Here is an 18,370-nt window from a genome sequence, read left to right on the forward strand (position 1 = left end):
ACACTGAATACGAAATTTTCACATTAAACAATAAATACAACGTCAAGTTTACGCAATGCCTCTGAAACTTTCGTCCGTCATAAATAATTTTGGGATCAGATTTGATTTTCTGCATTTTCGCATCCCTAGCAAGCATGCTGATAGCAAAGAATGATGGATATGGAAAAAAAAACGCATACGCAAAAATTTGACAATGTCTAGCAGTACATTTTTTTAAATGTAAAATCGAATGCTTTGTTTTTAATGCTAGATTTTCTCCTTTTTCCTTAGTTTAACAGGAAAAATAACAAATATGCATGTTTTGCGAAAATATATAGACACTATAAACTTATATAATATAGATTCATGTAGTAAAACATTTATGAAAAACACCCATGGTGAGTTAGGCTACATCACATATCAAATCAAATTTTAGAGACAAATAATGTAAAGGAGTCATTCATTAAGTTCTCAAACATGCTATACACTTTAATAAACATATTGATATTTATGAGAAGAATCCAAGATAAACCTAGTTATTTACAATAAATGACCATATTTCTTCACATACAACAGTAAAAACATTGTAGACAACTTAAATAACTTTAAGGCGTTACTACTTAAATAATAAAAGAATCAGGGTTACTCTATTCACATGACACCTTCCCAGCAGCTCCAATGCAGGTTTCACATTAAGTGCTATAATTATAGAGTAGATTTACAGCATGGATTCCTTACAGGTAACAAAGAATGTTAAAATGCACTGAACAGAAATTCATAAACATGTGGGGGTTGCTGTTGTTGATGCACTTGTCTTTGGGAGGAATAAGTGATTACATATAATACACCTGTCGATCTCAGAGGGGACTGTAACCTTTCATTGACAAGAATCACATCAAAAACAGGCTCAATGCCTCAAAGCTGGGTAATATTTATGACCTCACTGATTACAAATTTTTTAAGGTCTAAAGTTGTGATTTAGAATGGATTCTATTTTTAGAATGGATTCTATTTTTTCTATTTTTTTTTAAAAGACAACGTATTGGAAAATATCTATTTGAGTTAGAGTGCATTTTGCCAATTCATCTACTGGATAGCACTCAAACAACAACAATTTGCTCTATAAAGCATCAGTTTTTGAAAGGATACGATTATGGGGTCTTGATGACATCTTAGACTATATTTAATATCCTCTTCTAGTCATTCAAGAGGAGAGCAGGTCGGGGGAAAATAAAACTGGCTCTAAAATTATAGCTTGAGCCTTGTTTTAGAGAAACATCAAATATTCAGAAGGAAAGATCTATGCTTATTTTTTTTTCTCTGTCAAAGCACTCTTGTATAGTAATAGAACGTTATAGCTTTAAATTAGACTGTTATAGGTGTTTTATCGCCAACAGAACTGTATCTAGTAAAATACTTAAAATGAATTTACAGGCTTAATGCAAAACTGCTCCTCTCCCATATATTATTCCTTAAAAAAATAAACCCTCCTCTATTAAAACAATGGCAAATCTAAGTAGTATGTATCTGTACTATGTGAAATGTACACCAGTCTTGTTCCCTTTTGTATATGACAAAACTGAATATGATTTGGTTTATTAAAAAAAAAAAATGGAGAAAATGAGGCATCCCATTGTGAGTCAAAGAATCTGTGAAAAGATTTTAGTATTTGCTAAAATCACCTTACGAGGGTTTCCATATGAAGTAAAAACAAGCTTCTATGTTCAATATCACACAGAAAGAAGATATATGAACATTTTAAAATATGATAAGATATACAATTTGCAATGAAAGCAGCGTGCATGGTCATGAACAACTATTGGAAAATAATATAGCTGATACTGCAACTTTAACCAGAGCATTTACCTCTTAACCAGTAATCTCCAACTACTGTATTAAATTAACGTAATCAAAGTGACTCTCCAAACATTCGTACAGATTTACATTTCACTTGACGTTTTCCTCTAAATGAAACGCCAATGGGATACAACCAATATTCAGTTTTGCTGGATCCTCATTGAGCGTTTCAGCAATTATATGGATGACATTTGAGCAGATCCGTTACTAAACTGCATGTAAACTGGCATCTAGTCCCATCATAATGATTCTCCAGTTATATACAGGCCCACTGGGTAAGACTAAGTCTGGTTTTGCGGCTGTATTGCCAGCTACTTCCCCTCCGTTCTTCAGTCAACCTGTGAATCCATGGCAATGATTTTCTTAATGGTGCAGTTCAGTTTGGTAGACTGTCCATCTGACTTTCCTAAATGAGTGTTGCTATTCTTGACTCCCTAAAATCCCAATTAGTCCTGTAGTACAAACCGGTCCCCATGTTGGGATTGGACCGAACATCCGAGTTGGTCTCATGTTGGGCTTCCAGTGCTTTGCGAGTCCACCTGCAGGGACACTTGACTTTAAAGCGAACCAGACTTTACACACCATTACAGCACTAACAACCGGGGAGCCCTGCGTGGGACCTCCAACATGCGACCCCTTCAGCTATATGCCTTGAGGTCCCATTGGCCATCCCGTTATTGTTTTCCATGTGTATTTGTGCATAGGGGTGGGAGTGCAGATGGTGTAGGGGAGCATGGAGATCAAAGCCTGTGGCTCATGAAACAGTGGTGGGAGAGGAGGATCAGGTGAGGGGCAGTTGGAGATTGGGGATGGTGTCCTGAAGGCAAACTATTGAAAGGCCTTCCAACCAGTGAAGAGCGTGTTATCAACCTGCCCTGCTTTTTATACAATATAACTGGTGAGGTCCAGCAGGTAAGACGTCATGTCAATGATGTGCTCCAAGATGCTGTCTTTCTCGCCGTCCCCTCGTGTCCCTCGCTCTCCTTTCTCGCACTGGCTGCCAGAGAAACCTTCCTTGCAGAGACACTTGTTGGGCTCCATGCAGACCCCGCCGTTGCGACAGGCCGGTTCACATTTGGCTGCGAATGACAAACATAGAAGCCATTAAAAAAGGTTGGAAGTTTGACCAACATTAACACAGATGAAGTACTCCGATTAGCTCCGTACCTCGTAAACAGAAGGGGCCGTCCCAACCAGAACTGCAGCAGCACTTGCCGGTTGGTGTACAGTGGCCATTCTTGCATTCACGGGAGCAAGGGGTGCTTAGCATCTCTAGATCCTCTACTGGACGTCTGCACTCCTTAGGGACCTGTGGTCTGCATGAGTCACAGAGCATTGATGGTCAACTAAAGGTCTGCTTTTCTCACCCTACACTCGGACATATTTTCCCTTGCAGATCACTAAACTAAACTAAACACTTGCCAAGCATGCAAATGTGTATTAATCAGCGAAGAATTTCATAAACAAGCTTACATTTGGAAAACTTGTTTAGAAACAAAGAGTCGTTATATCATGGGATGGTCACGCTAACTTTTGAAATATTAACTGCATCTCATTTTAGAGGCTGCATCATTTTTTGGCTGCATGCATCATCAATGATGTCTTATTTAGAAAAAGTAACCGTAATAAAACCATTATTCCTTGTGAAATACTATCTTTGCACTCTATTGGTTACTTTTCTTAAATGAGATTATCTCAATTACATATGTGATCGACAAATACAATGCAGCCTTTGAAATGAGATGCACCAATGGAGTGGAGGCTTAATTCGCAAAGATAAAGATGGACAATTCATATTAGTAACATGCCGATATTAAAGATCATTGATATGTTTCTTCAAAATTAAAACTATTAAACAAAGCAATTTCATTTTTAATACTGTAAGTGCTTTAAATACATTATATGCGAAGCCCAAATTGAGCAGAATTGTAATATTTGTGAATCCCTACACAAAGACTAACATATATTTGTCTCAGACACTTTCTTAACAGTCACCTCATATTTTATTACTGTAAAATACTCTATTTTATTTACTTACAGTCACTTGTTTATGTGATGCATATGCTGATCTAATGTTGTTTCTCAGACACATTATACAAAATAATCAGGTTGTTAAGAGTACAAGCAAATATTGAATTTACTTATAGTTACTTATATTACAATTTAAAGTATTTAAAAACAATGAACTGAGAAAATTTAATGTACTGTAAAATTTGTGTTATACCGCAGCTTAATAAGCTTATAAGCAACACATTTATTTAGATTTCAACTGGCAGTCCATCTATTACAAAAGTTCTGTAAATGTGAAAAAAGATGATACTTTTTATATGAATATAAATCGAACAGACTGAAAGACAGAATTACCGATTTCATTAGTTTCACATGTTTGTGAATTACATAATTCTCACCTACACCCTTACAAGACACCACGCCTACATTAAACTGTGTGGGAATTTCCGACACTATGAACAGTCTGTGTGTAATACCTACAATAACACATCAAAATGCAGGCTCTGTGTGGCAAAATCTGGAAACAATAATGCTTTTGTGTGTAATGGATTTCAAATGCAAAACCTCAGTGTCAAACTAAGTGGTTTGTGATGAACCTGTCCTGAAGTTCAGCTCTCCAAACATTCTTATGCCTCACTCAGCTAAACACACTGCTTAATGAGCCAGGCAAATCTCTTCAAGGCTGTCTATTAGTGAGCAGCAGGGCTGTTGACATACCCAACAGGCTAGCACACACACAAACACACTGTAATTGGACTCCAGTGAAGCAGTAACTGTATGGGAAACAGGCTGGAGAGCTCTTGGTGAGTTCACATCCTGTGTATCTCACTAGAGGTGGCGTATGGGAAAGTTAGGTGGCCAATGATTCTGTGCTTAATAATGAGGGTTGTGGAAAGAATGGAGGTGGGATCTGAGGATTTAAAGCTGAAGTGTGTAATTTTTCCTATGTTAAAATATGTTTAATGTGGAGAGACTAGTAAGAAGGTATCCATTTTAAGCTTGACTTTTATGAAGCGTGAACATAGTGTGGGCTTAGGCAACACTAGGGACAAGCAATAGCGTGAAATTATGATTTTTTCCCCCTAAAGTCTAACGTATAACTGACAAATATCAACACTTCAGTTGACATCTCATTACCAGTCTACTGGTCTACAGGGAACTAACTGCATCCGGTTAGCTTCTAATTTCCTAAACGCATATCATTGCTCTTATCTTGAACAATTAGTATTTGCATGTGTCTTTTATCAACCCTTTTTTTCAATCTTAATTTCTTGTAATTAGTTGTATATTAGTTGGATTACTAGATCACTATTTATCACAACTTGGGTTTCACTGGGACTATCATGATACATGAACTATGGAATAAATACATATTATATATCTGTAGTATATCAGTGGCATACATTAGTGTTCTGTTAGGAGACAAAGTCCTAACATTTTTTTTTTTATTAAATGTAAATTCATGTTCCAGTCATGTTTTCTTGGTTAAATAAACATTGCTTACCCTACCAGAATTAAAAAATATATATATTTTTTTACATTATTGGGTATTCTGTTTATTAAAACTAAGTATAAATCTCATCAGTTTATTGTTTTTGAGCAGTTTACATGATTTCACTTTATTTGAATTGTCCCATTACCCGTGTTTTTCCGGAATCGCAGTTTGAAAGGGGCTTAAGTAGAGAGATAACTAGATAGATGAGTAGAGCGTTAGGGTTAGATTAAGTTGACATACATTTGCAAAGTTACTTATAGTCAGCTGAATGTCTGTTGAGACACCATCACAATTAAGAGTTAGCAGATATTAAGCAGACAACAGTCTACTAATACTCTCATGAGAGTTTGTTGACATGTAGGTGCAAAGTTGGCCTATTGTCAACAAAATGCTCAAAAGGGACGCAGAGATACTGTGACATCCCCCTATTCCTTCTCAATTACACCTCACTAAACTCACCACATGTTTAAGGGTGTCTGTTAAAACTCAGTGGGCTCAGGGGAGGCGAGTTATGCACAGTTGTTTCTAAAGAGCTGGCAGGGATGCTTACCTCTCAGTTATGACAAGGGTTTTCCAATTAAGTCTTATTATGTCAGTGTTTGTTGAAATTTGACCAACTGATGTTCATTTGGTAAAAACATCAGGTTTAACACAGCAATTGACAATCGTTGGATGTCGGTGCTAGTCAGCACTGTGCGAACCAACCTTGGCAGAGTCTATGTAAGCGAGTAGGATGTTGGACCTCTGAGTACCACTGACAGCTTCAGTGACTGATGGCAGGAATAGGGTGGTAACAAGGGAATTGGGGCAGGATGTGCTGGGGGGTCTATTGGGGGTGCAGTTCCCATGCTCCCCTCAACCGCTTTCAGCACCCATATCAGGTCTCCCTTGTTTCTCATCCACATTTAGTTTTTTTTTTGTGTGTGTTGTTGTGACAGGCTGTTACGTTGTTAAAAAAATCTAAAATCTAGAGAGAGACAGAAAAGATGAGGGAGAGAAAGAAATAGAGATGGATAGTGAAAAAGGAAAACAGTGAGGGAGGGAAAGGAGAGAAAGAGGCGCTCCCCAGAGGATTGGACTAACACTGTTAATGACGTTGGGGTCAGCGGCGCTACTAAACAGTTTGTATTACTGGCAGGGTGGCCGTGAAAACAACACCTGCTGCAGTGGCACTTGACAAAGACAGCTGGGTCAACAGGCACTGTGGGAATGTATCAGCTCTGTGAGGCCACTTGCATAAAACACAGACTGATAAATGAAAAGAACGCCCCAGCTTATTAGTTTAAGACTGTCCTGTAGCCTGAATGGGAGGTTCAACACATCAGCAGCACAACTTCTCTTTTTGTCCATCCAAGGACTGTTTGGCACAAAATGCCAGCCATGATCCCAGGTCCCGTTCTACACTATCTACCTAGACCGAAATCATAAACTGGAATTGAGAAATTAAAGGTTTGGGTTTTTTTAATGCTAGAAATGCGTGGAATTCAGAGGAATCAATTTAGAGGTATTAAACAGTACAAGACACTTATTGGTAGTCGAAAACATAATTATTACGCCAAAATATTTCATAAATGGGGTGGGGGACTTGTACAACTTGATGAATGATGGGTGGTCCAATTCTGTGGAAATCTGTGGTGCTTTCTTTGGAATTGCAGAATGGGTAATGACTCCAGTAGCTACGAGCTTTTCTTAAGGAGACAGTTTAAAATCTCTTGGCTTAAACTGTTTCTTACTATCAAAGCCAACAAGTTGAGTTATTAGATGAAAGTAAGCGCATGGGTAGAGGAGTGAAGGGTTGAGGGGTGTTCAACGAACACAGCATAAAAAGCCTTCATCAAGGCACTCTGTGTGACTCTTCTGTCCTTTTTGTCATCTCTCTCTTTTGTTAGTACCTCTTTGTGGTTATATTGTATCAAAAAATTTACTGTGTATTGTAGCTGTAGGCCATTCAGTACCACCCCTAAGGGTCTTTGTAAAGGGGAGGAACACGGTTGTGAGTAGAAGAGATTTAGGAGAGACCGTGAAATAAAGGGGACTTGTGAGAGATATATCCTGCTCTTGACACACACACTTAAGCCTAAAGGAATTTGTTACCTCTATATTGATACAGAAAAGTGCATCTAAAGAACCTATTTGACACAGTCAGACAAAAAAATCTAAAGTCATGGGAGATGCACTGATATAGGTTTTCTTTCTGACTTGAGCCCCTTTCACACTGCACGTCGGACCTGGCAAATTGCCGGAACATTGCCGGGTCGCCTTCTGTGTGAAAACAAAAACTTCCCGGGATTGATTCCGGCATTGAACCCGGGTCGAGGACCTAGTAACAGCGGGATGAGCGCTGTGTGAATAAAAGCCAGATCTAATGCTAGACGCATCTAGTGATGACGCACGTTATCGCGCGACCCTTTTACCGGCTGTTTTGAAGCAAGATCAACGTTTGCGAAAAAAAAAAATTTGCAAACTGTAATGAAGCAGAGATCACTTAGTTCCTCACTTTCCGCGCTGACGCCGAGATCGTTTGCTTGCTTCAGTGAAAGTATAACGTGCCTAACGTTTTTGTCTCGTACATTACACGTCACGCCCTGATGTCACGTGTCATTACGGGACCTTTACGGGTTGTGTGTGAAAGCACGCACATATCCCGGGTCATCACTGGCAGTGTGAAAGTACAAAATCTAGCGACCCGGGAGCAATTTGACGGAATCGCAATGTGAAAGGGACTATATTCTCAGGTCTGTGGTTCTAAAATGAATAAAGGTCTTTTCAGATATCACTCAAGTAAGACTCAAACAAAACTCAACATCTATTTTGGTGAAGAAACAATGAAATGTGTTCTTCTAACATTCCTTGGTTTCTACTGAAATGTTGAGATGTTGTCATACAGCTGTATCAGAACGGACTGTATCTGCCAAAAGACTCGCTATGAAGTTCTCATTTCTCGTAGCTTCTGGGCTAAATTTTGCTTACAATGAGTATGTCTACTCAGATAACAAACATTTCAACATTTCATATACTGGACCAGTAAAAAATAAATAAATAAATAAAACTTAGGATGTGCGTCAGTTTCTATTTAATATTACAGAAAAACCAAATTATATTTAGTTCACTTACTGGCATCTTTTTACAGTTATTGCCACCAGCCAATAAAAAATCCTACAGTCTCTAGCTTGTCCACACAGGACATCGATACGTGTATATTTCAGTGTGCGGTGCCTTATTTGTTATTCTACATTAGCAGACTGCAAAACAAACTCAGATGGGTGCAGTCATCATGGTGAGGTTTACTGCAACATCTCAAACATTTGACTTTCATTTGATATGATATTCTATGATATATTTTATGCTTTCTGCCCTACCCCACAGTTCCACAACCCTAAAACACAATGTGGCAGATCATATTCCAAACACAAAGTAGGTATTTTGAAGCCCTCGGCCCTAGCCAGAACGCAAAGGTTAAAAGGTACAGAAAAGATGTAAATGTAGATACTAGAAATGTAAATGTTGGACCACACTTGACAGTGCTAGTCACTCAGATATGTTACATCACCTCTTTTATTTGGTAATTAGATCACAAAAAGTGACATGATATATAAAACAGTGAACCCAACACCACAGGTCCAACAGACTAAACAACTCCAATCAATGTTGGAAAGAATTGTTCTTTGGAAAAATGCAGTAATGCCAGAAAACATAAATAAAGTACGTTTGAGGGGCCTTGTTTAGGAGACTCGTAGAAACATCTGTGATAATTAATAGCATTAGACTTGGGTGGCACTGTCGTCACCTGGGTATACAGAGCCTCACAAAAATATTCAGACGTTCAAGCAATTTTCTCTCAATCCTTGATCAAATCCTGAATACAAATATTGGTTCCTGTGATACTGTGATATCTGCATTTCATTGTTTACATTCTGATTCGATACATATTGTTTTGTTTTTTTAAAAGTCACTTTTTTACAGTAATGACAACGTCTATTTATTTATTAAATGCGACAGTCCAGACAGTTTTGCTCCTGGTTTCAGTATGGACATAAAAAATATTTGAACTGAGATCAGTCTTTGATTAGGTCATTGTAGGGCACTGACAATTTTGTTTTTGGAATTTCTGTAAATAGTGTTGATACATATTCTTTTTTTATTCTAACAAGATTAGCCATTTCCTGTTGATGAAACATAGCCCCTATGATGCGTTCACCAAAATACTTCACTGCAGGTATAGCGTACACTAAGATGTGGGCAGTGTTAGATTTGCACCACACATATTGCTTTGAATCTAGGCCTTATCTGGAGTACAACTGCAACAGGGCCACTACTAAAGCAAACTTCAGATGTACCGTCACATGGTCCCCTATACCTACCAGTGTTACAAAGAACTCTTATCTTATAATTGACTTGCGCACCTCTATGTAAGTCTTAGAAATTGAACTTTGTAGCTTTTCAAAGTGATCATAAGCCTTTCTGCTTCTTGTTTGGAAGGAGAGTTTTGAGGAACAACCTAGCCAGTGTCTGGGTGGCTTCCACATCCAGATAATTGAACCTCTTGGATAATCACTTGTTTTGTACTTTTCCCTGGAACACTTGTAGTTTTCATTTTCACAGCCTTTAGTCCTCACTTAAAAAAAGGATGCATAATATTATAAATGTTTTTTTTTTTTTTCAGAATATGGAGATTTCATTTTTTCATGAAATACAATTCCTCAGAGGCATGCGACTTTATAAACTGAGAGTTGATACTATTGCAAGGTGGATTTATTAAATGTGAGATTTAATACAACAAGACATTTCTTTGACATATCGCAGACTAAATAAGCACATTTTAGGAGTAATTTCCACTTGCATGCAAGATTATGAAAATTGGTTAGGATCTGAAACATTTTGCTTGCAAATAATAAAGATTTTGATCATTTCACCTGATTATTGAGGGTCATTTATATAGCTCTCATGGTGTAAAAAGGTCCAGTAAAAGGACTCTGAATAGTGTAGAAAGCACAAAAACAAGTTTCATGAGGGATTGGTTTGAATTAGAGACTTGACAGATCTGCCTGTGCCTATTGTAATGCCCTTTTTTTCTGATATATTTGATCTATTTAAAATGCAAACACTTTTGGCAGTTGTTACGTGGGAATTCATATGCTCATTTCTAATAGCTGATATGCCTTTCATTTGTACTCGGCTTAGTGAGAACGACATATTTTCAAGATCTATCGTAAAAGTGGCTTTTAGTGGCGTAAAACACACGGGTTAAATTACGCCATATTGAAAAAAGCCCACAAGCATACAGAAATGATTAAATCCTTTAACCAACTCCATTCAGATGCTGAATCTCTCGCCGTGAACTTGTGCACATATTTCAATTGGATACATTTTGTTCAGCCATAGATTCACCAGCATATGAACGTAATCAAGGTTCTCAAGGAAAACATTCCCTCTCTTGAAGACAGGTGTGTAAGTCCTGCCAAAGCAGGGAAAACACCCAACCAATGACCACACAGGTTTGCTAGTTAACCAACGCTGTGTCCAAGCCACCTCGCCTGTGTTGGTGTTAGAAACACGTTACACTAACATTTGGAAATGCTATGCTTGCTCTCCAATTATGGCCGAGGTTTGAGTTGGCTAACCCCAGCAGTTGTGTGATGATTTGTTTAAGGGAAGCTAGAGACCTTGTGCGTGTCTGTGAGCGAAACGAGTAGTGCTTCAACAAGATAATTCACAAACAAATGATCATTCTGTCATCATTAACTCGCCCACAAAAGAAAGATGTATTGTAAAACGTCTGCGTGTTTTCCAGTCAACAAATGTTGTTTTGGACCCCATTGATATTCATTGCATGAACAAATACAGTTGTAACATTCTTCAAAATAACCGTCTCTCTCTTGGTATGAACTAACCACGCAGATGTTTAAACCATTGCACGTAAGACGAATACGGGGGGATGTTTTGTAAAGCGGAATAAAAATGGAATTAATTACGCGAGTTTCAATATTAGCATTGCTCAGCAGTAACATCACATATTTCACATGCGAGCAATGAAAATGGAAAAACAGAGAGGCTGTTCATAAACTCCGTTGTATACAATATGCTGCCCTGTGTATTCGAAGCTCAACACACCTTTTAGGGTCCACCAACTTGTAGAGTTTTCCGTTGTGCGACTGTATCGCCGTGCTTTTGCTCGAAGAGAGGATGTAGACCTCACCTGCAGAGGAAAGAAAACACGTAGGTCTTTCAGGGATCTCATTTGTCTTCACTCACCTTCCTTCCTTCCTACTCTTTGCACTTGACACTGGTGCATGAGAGGGTTTCGAGAGGGGCTCATTAAATCGTCATGCAAGTAATTTAATGAGGAGCAAGCTTGCAGCACTGTGCACAGATTGTAAACATGTGTCAAGAGACTGCCATGTGGGTCTCCAGTACAGCCTTACACTGAATCCCTCTTTTAATTCAGCAACAAATGCTATCTCTCCCTCACAGAGGCCCACTCTTGGCAACGCATGAGATTTATTCTCTGTCACACTTGACCTGGTGTTTGGATTTGAGAGTTTATGTTCCCTGTGATGCACTGAGCTGTGGGGATATTACATGGTGGCAGAAAGTACAGCCTAGCAGGCAGTGAGTGGGCATAACTTTGCTTTGGCAAGGCACTTTTCTGAGGGGCTGGCGTCAAGTTCACATAAAAATGACCCCCATTACTATTCCAGTAAGCCAGAAATCAGTTGTTATCGACGTTGAAAGAACAACTTAGGAAATGGAGGAGATTGCGCATGTAAACCCTATATGCTGACGGATTGCGCTGACCTTTGATTTCCAGTTGTACCGTTTGTTAGCAGCAAAAAAGAGGAAGTAATCTGTCAGGAAACTAAAGGAGTACTGTGTCATAGCAAAATGTTCCTTGGAGGAAAGATATTTGAAAATGGGAGGTAGGACAAGGGATTGGTTTTCTTTCTGTTCTGTATCATTCAGAACATTCTTGGATTCGGGAGCCAGTTTTTTCTCCTTCCTGTGACTACGGTATACACATTTTAATGTAAAACAATTGCTTCATTAGACCTTGTCCAAACTTCTTTTTTTTGTGTGTGTGTTAGTCCTTTTGAGAAATGTCTGTAGTTATATTACTGTTCAAATGATCAGTGGACTGTTATGCTTACCAAGGCTGCATTTATTTGATCAGAATACTATAAAAACTGAAATATTGTGAAATATAATTACAATTATATAATAAACTGATTAAAATAAGAATTTAGCATTTTAATATTTTTTAATTATATATATTAATATATGTGTATTCTAGTTTTTGGAAGTCATTCTAATATGCTTATTATTATCTATGCTAATGTTTGTGGAACACTTTTTTCAGTATTCTTTGATGAATGGAAAATACAAAAGGACAGCATTTATTTAAAATGTATTTTTTGTAGTGATGTAAATGTCTTTACTGTCACTTTTGATCAATTTAATGCATCCTTGCTGAATAAACGTATAAATTTCTTGAACAATGTATCTTCCGCATAATATAATTATGAACTGGACAGAACCATGAATAAAGGATTTGACAGAAGCACACAAAATGTGTGGTGAAACGAACACACATAAAGCTTTTTGAGAGCCTACTGACCTAATTCATCTTCGCCAAATCCCAGGATGTGGCCGACCAGTGAGGAACCACAGGAACTGCTCGTACCAAGACAAAGAGGCTTCTCTTGCCACGACCTGTCTTCTGAAGGCCTCTGCAGAATTCTGAAGTTCCTGTAACGATCATAAAGTCAGCGGTTAAAAATGTCATTGCTGTCTACCCAGCAGACTTGAGCGAACATCTTTAGTTTTTACAAAAAATAAAACACCAGGCATAATTTACTGCTTTGGATTTCCAGGAACAATTTACTTTCTACAGTTTATCTAACTGTTGACAAAAAAGGCATGTTGATAGTGAGGATGAATTATAAACTTGCGGAAAGTGAGAAAAACATATACCAGCGGCCCATTGACCTGGCAGGAAAACTGCTATCAATTTACCCTGAAAAAGCTCTTTTTCTTCATTGGGGTATGTGGCGAGTGTGTGTGTTGGCACAGTCAATAACACAGGAAAGATGGCAGTTTCCATTCGCAGTTTAACAATTACCACAAAAACCCAAAGAGGAGCAATATGAAAACGGAAGTTTAATATCTATTTTTTGGAAGCACAACTATTCAGTTTCTCTGACTGTTCAAGGGATATACCAATTACTTTTGCATAATGCAACCCGGGACTACAAAACCAGTCTTAAGTCGCTGGGGTGTATTAACCTGTGAGTATGGTATACACATTCTAATGTAAAACAATCGCTTCATTAGACTTTTTTTTATTATATTTTTTATATAATATAAATCTCAATATTGAAAAATTGGCACTTATGACTGGTTTTGTGGTCCATGGTCACAATTAATAATTCTAACATCATAAACTAACACAACATACCCATTTTTGTCTCCAAATACATAACTTCCATAAAGTCTTCTTGACTGGCATCCCCGGTAGATGAATCCACCAACTGGGACGGCACCTTCATTTGACCCCAAATCAAACACAGATGGCTCGTTTTCTGTGGGCAGACACAACAACAACTCACCATCAAGAAAGAAAAGCAGAGCAAGGTAACAATGGAGATGTGGTTTTACATTTTATGAGTTTTAGGTTATTTTTTTATGAGTTATGGTTTAACAGAAATCATCTGCATTGTTTAGATAATAACATTTTACATTTTTGTATCCATACTCGATGTCTTCAATCACCATTCTTACATGTGTCGCAAAGTTGATTTATCCCCATAATAACAGTTTTCTTTGTTTGTGTAAGGGATATCAATGTTTAGCACAATCTGTCAAGAGACCATTAGCACTTCACACAGGCTGGTTTTAATTAGCTATTCCCCAGACGGTTATAAAAACACTATGTAAACTTGATATGGACGGCTATGTGCATTTCATTAAATGTCCTTATTAAGCACCGTTAAGTTCACATTATAGCTCAAATAGATTAGGAAAAGGACACAAGGGGAAAGGGTGAGGTAATCCTACAATTACTATTGAGTGTTTGTGTATATTTGTTTAAGTTTGTATGGCTACAAAGATTAGAGCAGCTTAGGGAATAGCCAATATTATATCCTTACAGTCGGAGCCCCATAAAACAATAAAATGTGATTTAATGAAGCAAGTCATTCACCATGGTGATGGTTTAACATCGTAAATGGCTTGGAGTTTGGGGTAATTTGGCACACTTGCGGGACAATCTTTTTGGGGTTTAAATGCATTGGCTGGGAGAAAGCCATATTTGTTTGCTGCCAATGTGTAAGGAGGAGTACGAGAAAGCCAATCCATTACTTTGGCCATAGGAAATAATATATATTCACTTCTGGGATTGATTTAGGGGTCTTAGTCAGCACGATTGAGAGATGGACTGCCATGCAAGTCGTTTTTTTTCAACAATGTACTAAATGACCATATAAATGCTCTTCGACAGCGATACATTCTATAGTTGTTCATACGCCCGCAAGTCCCTAGTGATTAAAAGAAGCATTTTACATTCAAAGTGTGTTCTCACGTTATGAAACAAGAGTGTTGTAATGGTTTTCTTGAATAAAGCGTTGATCGGTTTGTACGGAAAGTCTTAAATCATTTTTTTGGAACGTACCCCCATTCCATCGAAGACATTCTGTTCTCAGCAAAAAAGCTTAACATTATTTCATAACCAGTACATGGAGGGAGAATTTAATGTTTTGTGAAATACAATACAGGAACTTCTTGAGTGGTTGCCTGGTTGGAACTATTTGGCTTGTTGAAAAGCCTTTCTGCTTGTACAGTAATCCATCATGTTTTTAGAAACCTGCCACTTCTAACAGACATACCGTAGTCTTTCCCTTTGATGACCCGTAGGATCCTGCCTGTTGTCGTATTTTTGCCAACAGTATCTGTGCACAGGATCAGCAGACTCCCATTGGTGTCGACGCGGAGCTTATCCACTGCACACCTACAGCACACAATACCATTTTAATGCATTTTGCAAGACAGCAGCAGTGTAAACCACACTGCTATTTGTTATATGACACTTTATTTAATTATATGGTATATGTGCTGGCGTGCACTTCTAATTCTAACAGGCTAAGATTAGCAACGTCCCTAAATTCCAGACAAATCTTAATGCTTGGTGACATTCTCGAGAAACTGTGTGCTTCCATCTTTATGGTAACTGTTTGGGAGTGTGCTTTTCCAGAATGAGGTCCATAAAGAAATGATTTACTGCATCTGGTGTAGAAGAACTTGACTAGCCTGCACAAAACCCAGACCTGAAGCCCAATGAACTGGAATGATGACTTCAAGCTAGACCCCATCGCCCAACATCAGTGCCTGAGCTCACTGATGTACAGTGGTACAAATTCTCACATTCAGGTTCCAAAATATAATATAAAGGATTCATAGAGTAGCTTTCCCTAAAAATCTAACAATTAATTTTTCGAAAAACAATTCAGTAAGATGTTTGACCTTACCTCCCTGGGTCATGCAGTCCATGGGCAAAGATTTCAGGGGGCTGATTTGTGCTGTTGAAATAGGGGTTGTTTCTGGGTATAGAGTAAGGGGTGCTACAACAATCTGTGTCCACATCCACCCGAAGGACAGATCCTGTGAAATCACTAAGGCAGCAAAACACTCCATTGAAAATATTTGAAACTTTGCTTATATCACTATTCAATATTACCTGATATATTACAGCTATAAGCATTCAAGACTTACCTCAGCCCATCCATCTCCTCCATATCGTCCAAAGTGATCATGCCATCACCTAAAAAGATGTGCAGAAGCCCATCAGGCCCAAAGAGGAGCTGCCCTCCCAGATGCTTTCGGTGGAGCTCAGCTACTTCCATTAAAACCCGAGTGGTCCTTGTGTCCACCTGGTTTGGGTTTTTCCTAAAACCAAATATTAAAACATATATATTTAAACCTAAATCCATCAATCAAAAAAAAAAAAAACTCTATCCAAGTGTAGAAAATGGAAAACTAAATACATTTAAATACAAAATTGAATTGAGATATATATATATATATATATATATATATATATATATATATATATATAGTTTCAAATTATATTTATTGATTTAATAGTTTAATGATTATTCACTAAAAATCTGAAAGAATTAAATGACTGGTTATTTTGGCATTATAAATGCTAATTTACAAAATGTATACTTTAGCAAGTTTGTTAATGCTGGGTATTCTGCATAGCAGCTGGGGAGCTGAAAACAATCAGAATAGATGTCAGCCTTTGTGATAATTCTATGTTGTGATTACATTTCTCTATAAAACATCCATCACTGTAAGTCAAAGCATTTCATGAGGAGCTCGGCTCCAAAACCGCATGGAAAACAAACATTACGCATGCTCGTCCATATGTGAAGTGTTTGATCCAAGGCCGTAACCACAAATTGACATTGGGGTAGGGCAGGGTTTTGTCCCTAACAGACCCCCCCCCCCCCTTTTTTTTGTTTTGCCTTTTGAAATATCAAGGCAGACAGTTTGACAATATCTGAATATGAGGAAGAACACATCCCCCCATTGTCCATGATGGTTACGGCTCAGGTTAATAACCTCTATGCTTGGTCAGATTTTGATTGGTTTCTCATTACCTGGACACAGTGTACTCGACTACACGAAGAATGTGGTCGTGTGGTCCGATAGCCCAGCGCTCTTGGTTGGTCGTGTAGGAGACATAGAGCTTTCCATTTTTCTTATAATTGGGGTGGAATGCAAGGCTTAGCAAGCCCCTTTCATCTCCTCCCTGCAAGTCAGATGGGGTACACAAAGAATCCAGAAGTTAATTATGCCCCTTTTTTAGATTGGGCTGGGCTGCAAAAAGCTAAAGCCGAGCCTCCCCATGTCCCCCTCTCTCTCTTCTTTTCCCCAAGCCTTTCTCCATCTCGGTCTCTCTCCATATGGGGGCCAGTTACCCCATGCCCTCTTGCCCCCTTGCTTTTTTTTCTTACCCCACCCCGCCCCTCCTTGACTACTGCATTACAAACGATTATAAAACATTTGACTTCAAGCAACCCCCCCCACCCAACACCCACCTTTTCACCAACCAACGATCGCTTGGTTATAGGTGCTTGTATTTGGGGCCAGGCTCCTCTGGGATGCCCAGGCCCTCTTTGCGGCCTCCATTGTGCAAGTGATTTGTGTGTGTAATCTTTGGGGGATATCCGTGAATGTAATGCCGAGGGCTGAAACAATTCATTAGCTTGCTCGCAGTTCATAGAGAGCACAAAAGTCCAGGATTCCTTTTGCCCCCCGTCCACCCTCTTCCCTCTCTCTTTTTTATTTTTAAACCCGTGCAAAATTTGAGCGAACCAAGAAAATGAATGGGCAGAAATAGAAAAAAAATACAACACTCCCACTGTCTTGGCAACAAGTTATAAAACATTGAAATTGCTTGTGTAATAGGTAAAACTTCTCATCCCGGAGGCTACTACATGAGTTGTCACTACTCTGGTGGTCCATTCATCATAACCCGTTGTAATAAGCAGCTATGTCGCTTTAGTTCCAGGGGAAAGTAATAATGTTGGGCTTTACACCCTTTCATCTTTCTAACTTTGTTTTCCTTCTGGCAACACAAATGAAGTGAATGAACAGATTGCTAAGCATACGCCTCATGAATGAACCAATGAATCAATGAATGAACAAACGGGTTTGAGGCAATTCCCTGAAAAATGATTATGATTTAATGCTTTGGGATAAGACGTAATGCCAGTTTAATTACAGCACATACACTAACAATTTAGTGATATTGGCTGTCAAATAAGTAAACAAATAGAGTTTTCATGAAATAAGCAGGCTGTGCCATCTCTGCGGCATTCCTTTTGGATTTCTCACAGGAATTCAGCAAAGAGAGGTCTTCTGTGGATTGCTTAACGGTGTGGTTCAGCTCCCAGTACACGCCAAAACATACAGATCATAAATTGGTCAGAGCGACTCTGTTGGGCTGTGCTGAAGTAATCTAATTCGAAT

The 18,370-nt window shown here is 38.4% G+C and overlaps 1 protein-coding gene across 1 annotated transcript in view; it reads right to left on the reverse strand.

Moving 5' to 3' along the window:
- Window positions 1-442: 442 nt before the first annotated feature.
- hhip (hedgehog interacting protein) overlaps window positions 443-18,370 on the reverse strand; it is a 31,715-nt gene continuing 13,787 nt past the window's right edge. The window contains exons 5-13 of the mRNA XM_026204463.1: window positions 16,996-17,147; window positions 16,103-16,276; window positions 15,859-16,002; window positions 15,220-15,341; window positions 13,794-13,917; window positions 12,954-13,084; window positions 11,453-11,537; window positions 3,004-3,152; window positions 443-2,915 (exon numbers count right to left, since the gene is read on the reverse strand). Of these exons, the coding sequence (XP_026060248.1) occupies window positions 2,719-2,915; window positions 3,004-3,152; window positions 11,453-11,537; window positions 12,954-13,084; window positions 13,794-13,917; window positions 15,220-15,341; window positions 15,859-16,002; window positions 16,103-16,276; window positions 16,996-17,147 (1,278 nt within the window). The 3' untranslated portion in view covers window positions 443-2,718. The remainder of the gene's footprint in view (window positions 2,916-3,003; window positions 3,153-11,452; window positions 11,538-12,953; window positions 13,085-13,793; window positions 13,918-15,219; window positions 15,342-15,858; window positions 16,003-16,102; window positions 16,277-16,995; window positions 17,148-18,370) is intronic.

The sequence above is a fragment of the Carassius auratus genome, chromosome 26 (genome assembly GCF_003368295.1).
Source record: "Carassius auratus strain Wakin chromosome 26, ASM336829v1, whole genome shotgun sequence".
Lineage (NCBI taxonomy): Eukaryota > Metazoa > Chordata > Actinopteri > Cypriniformes > Cyprinidae > Carassius > Carassius auratus.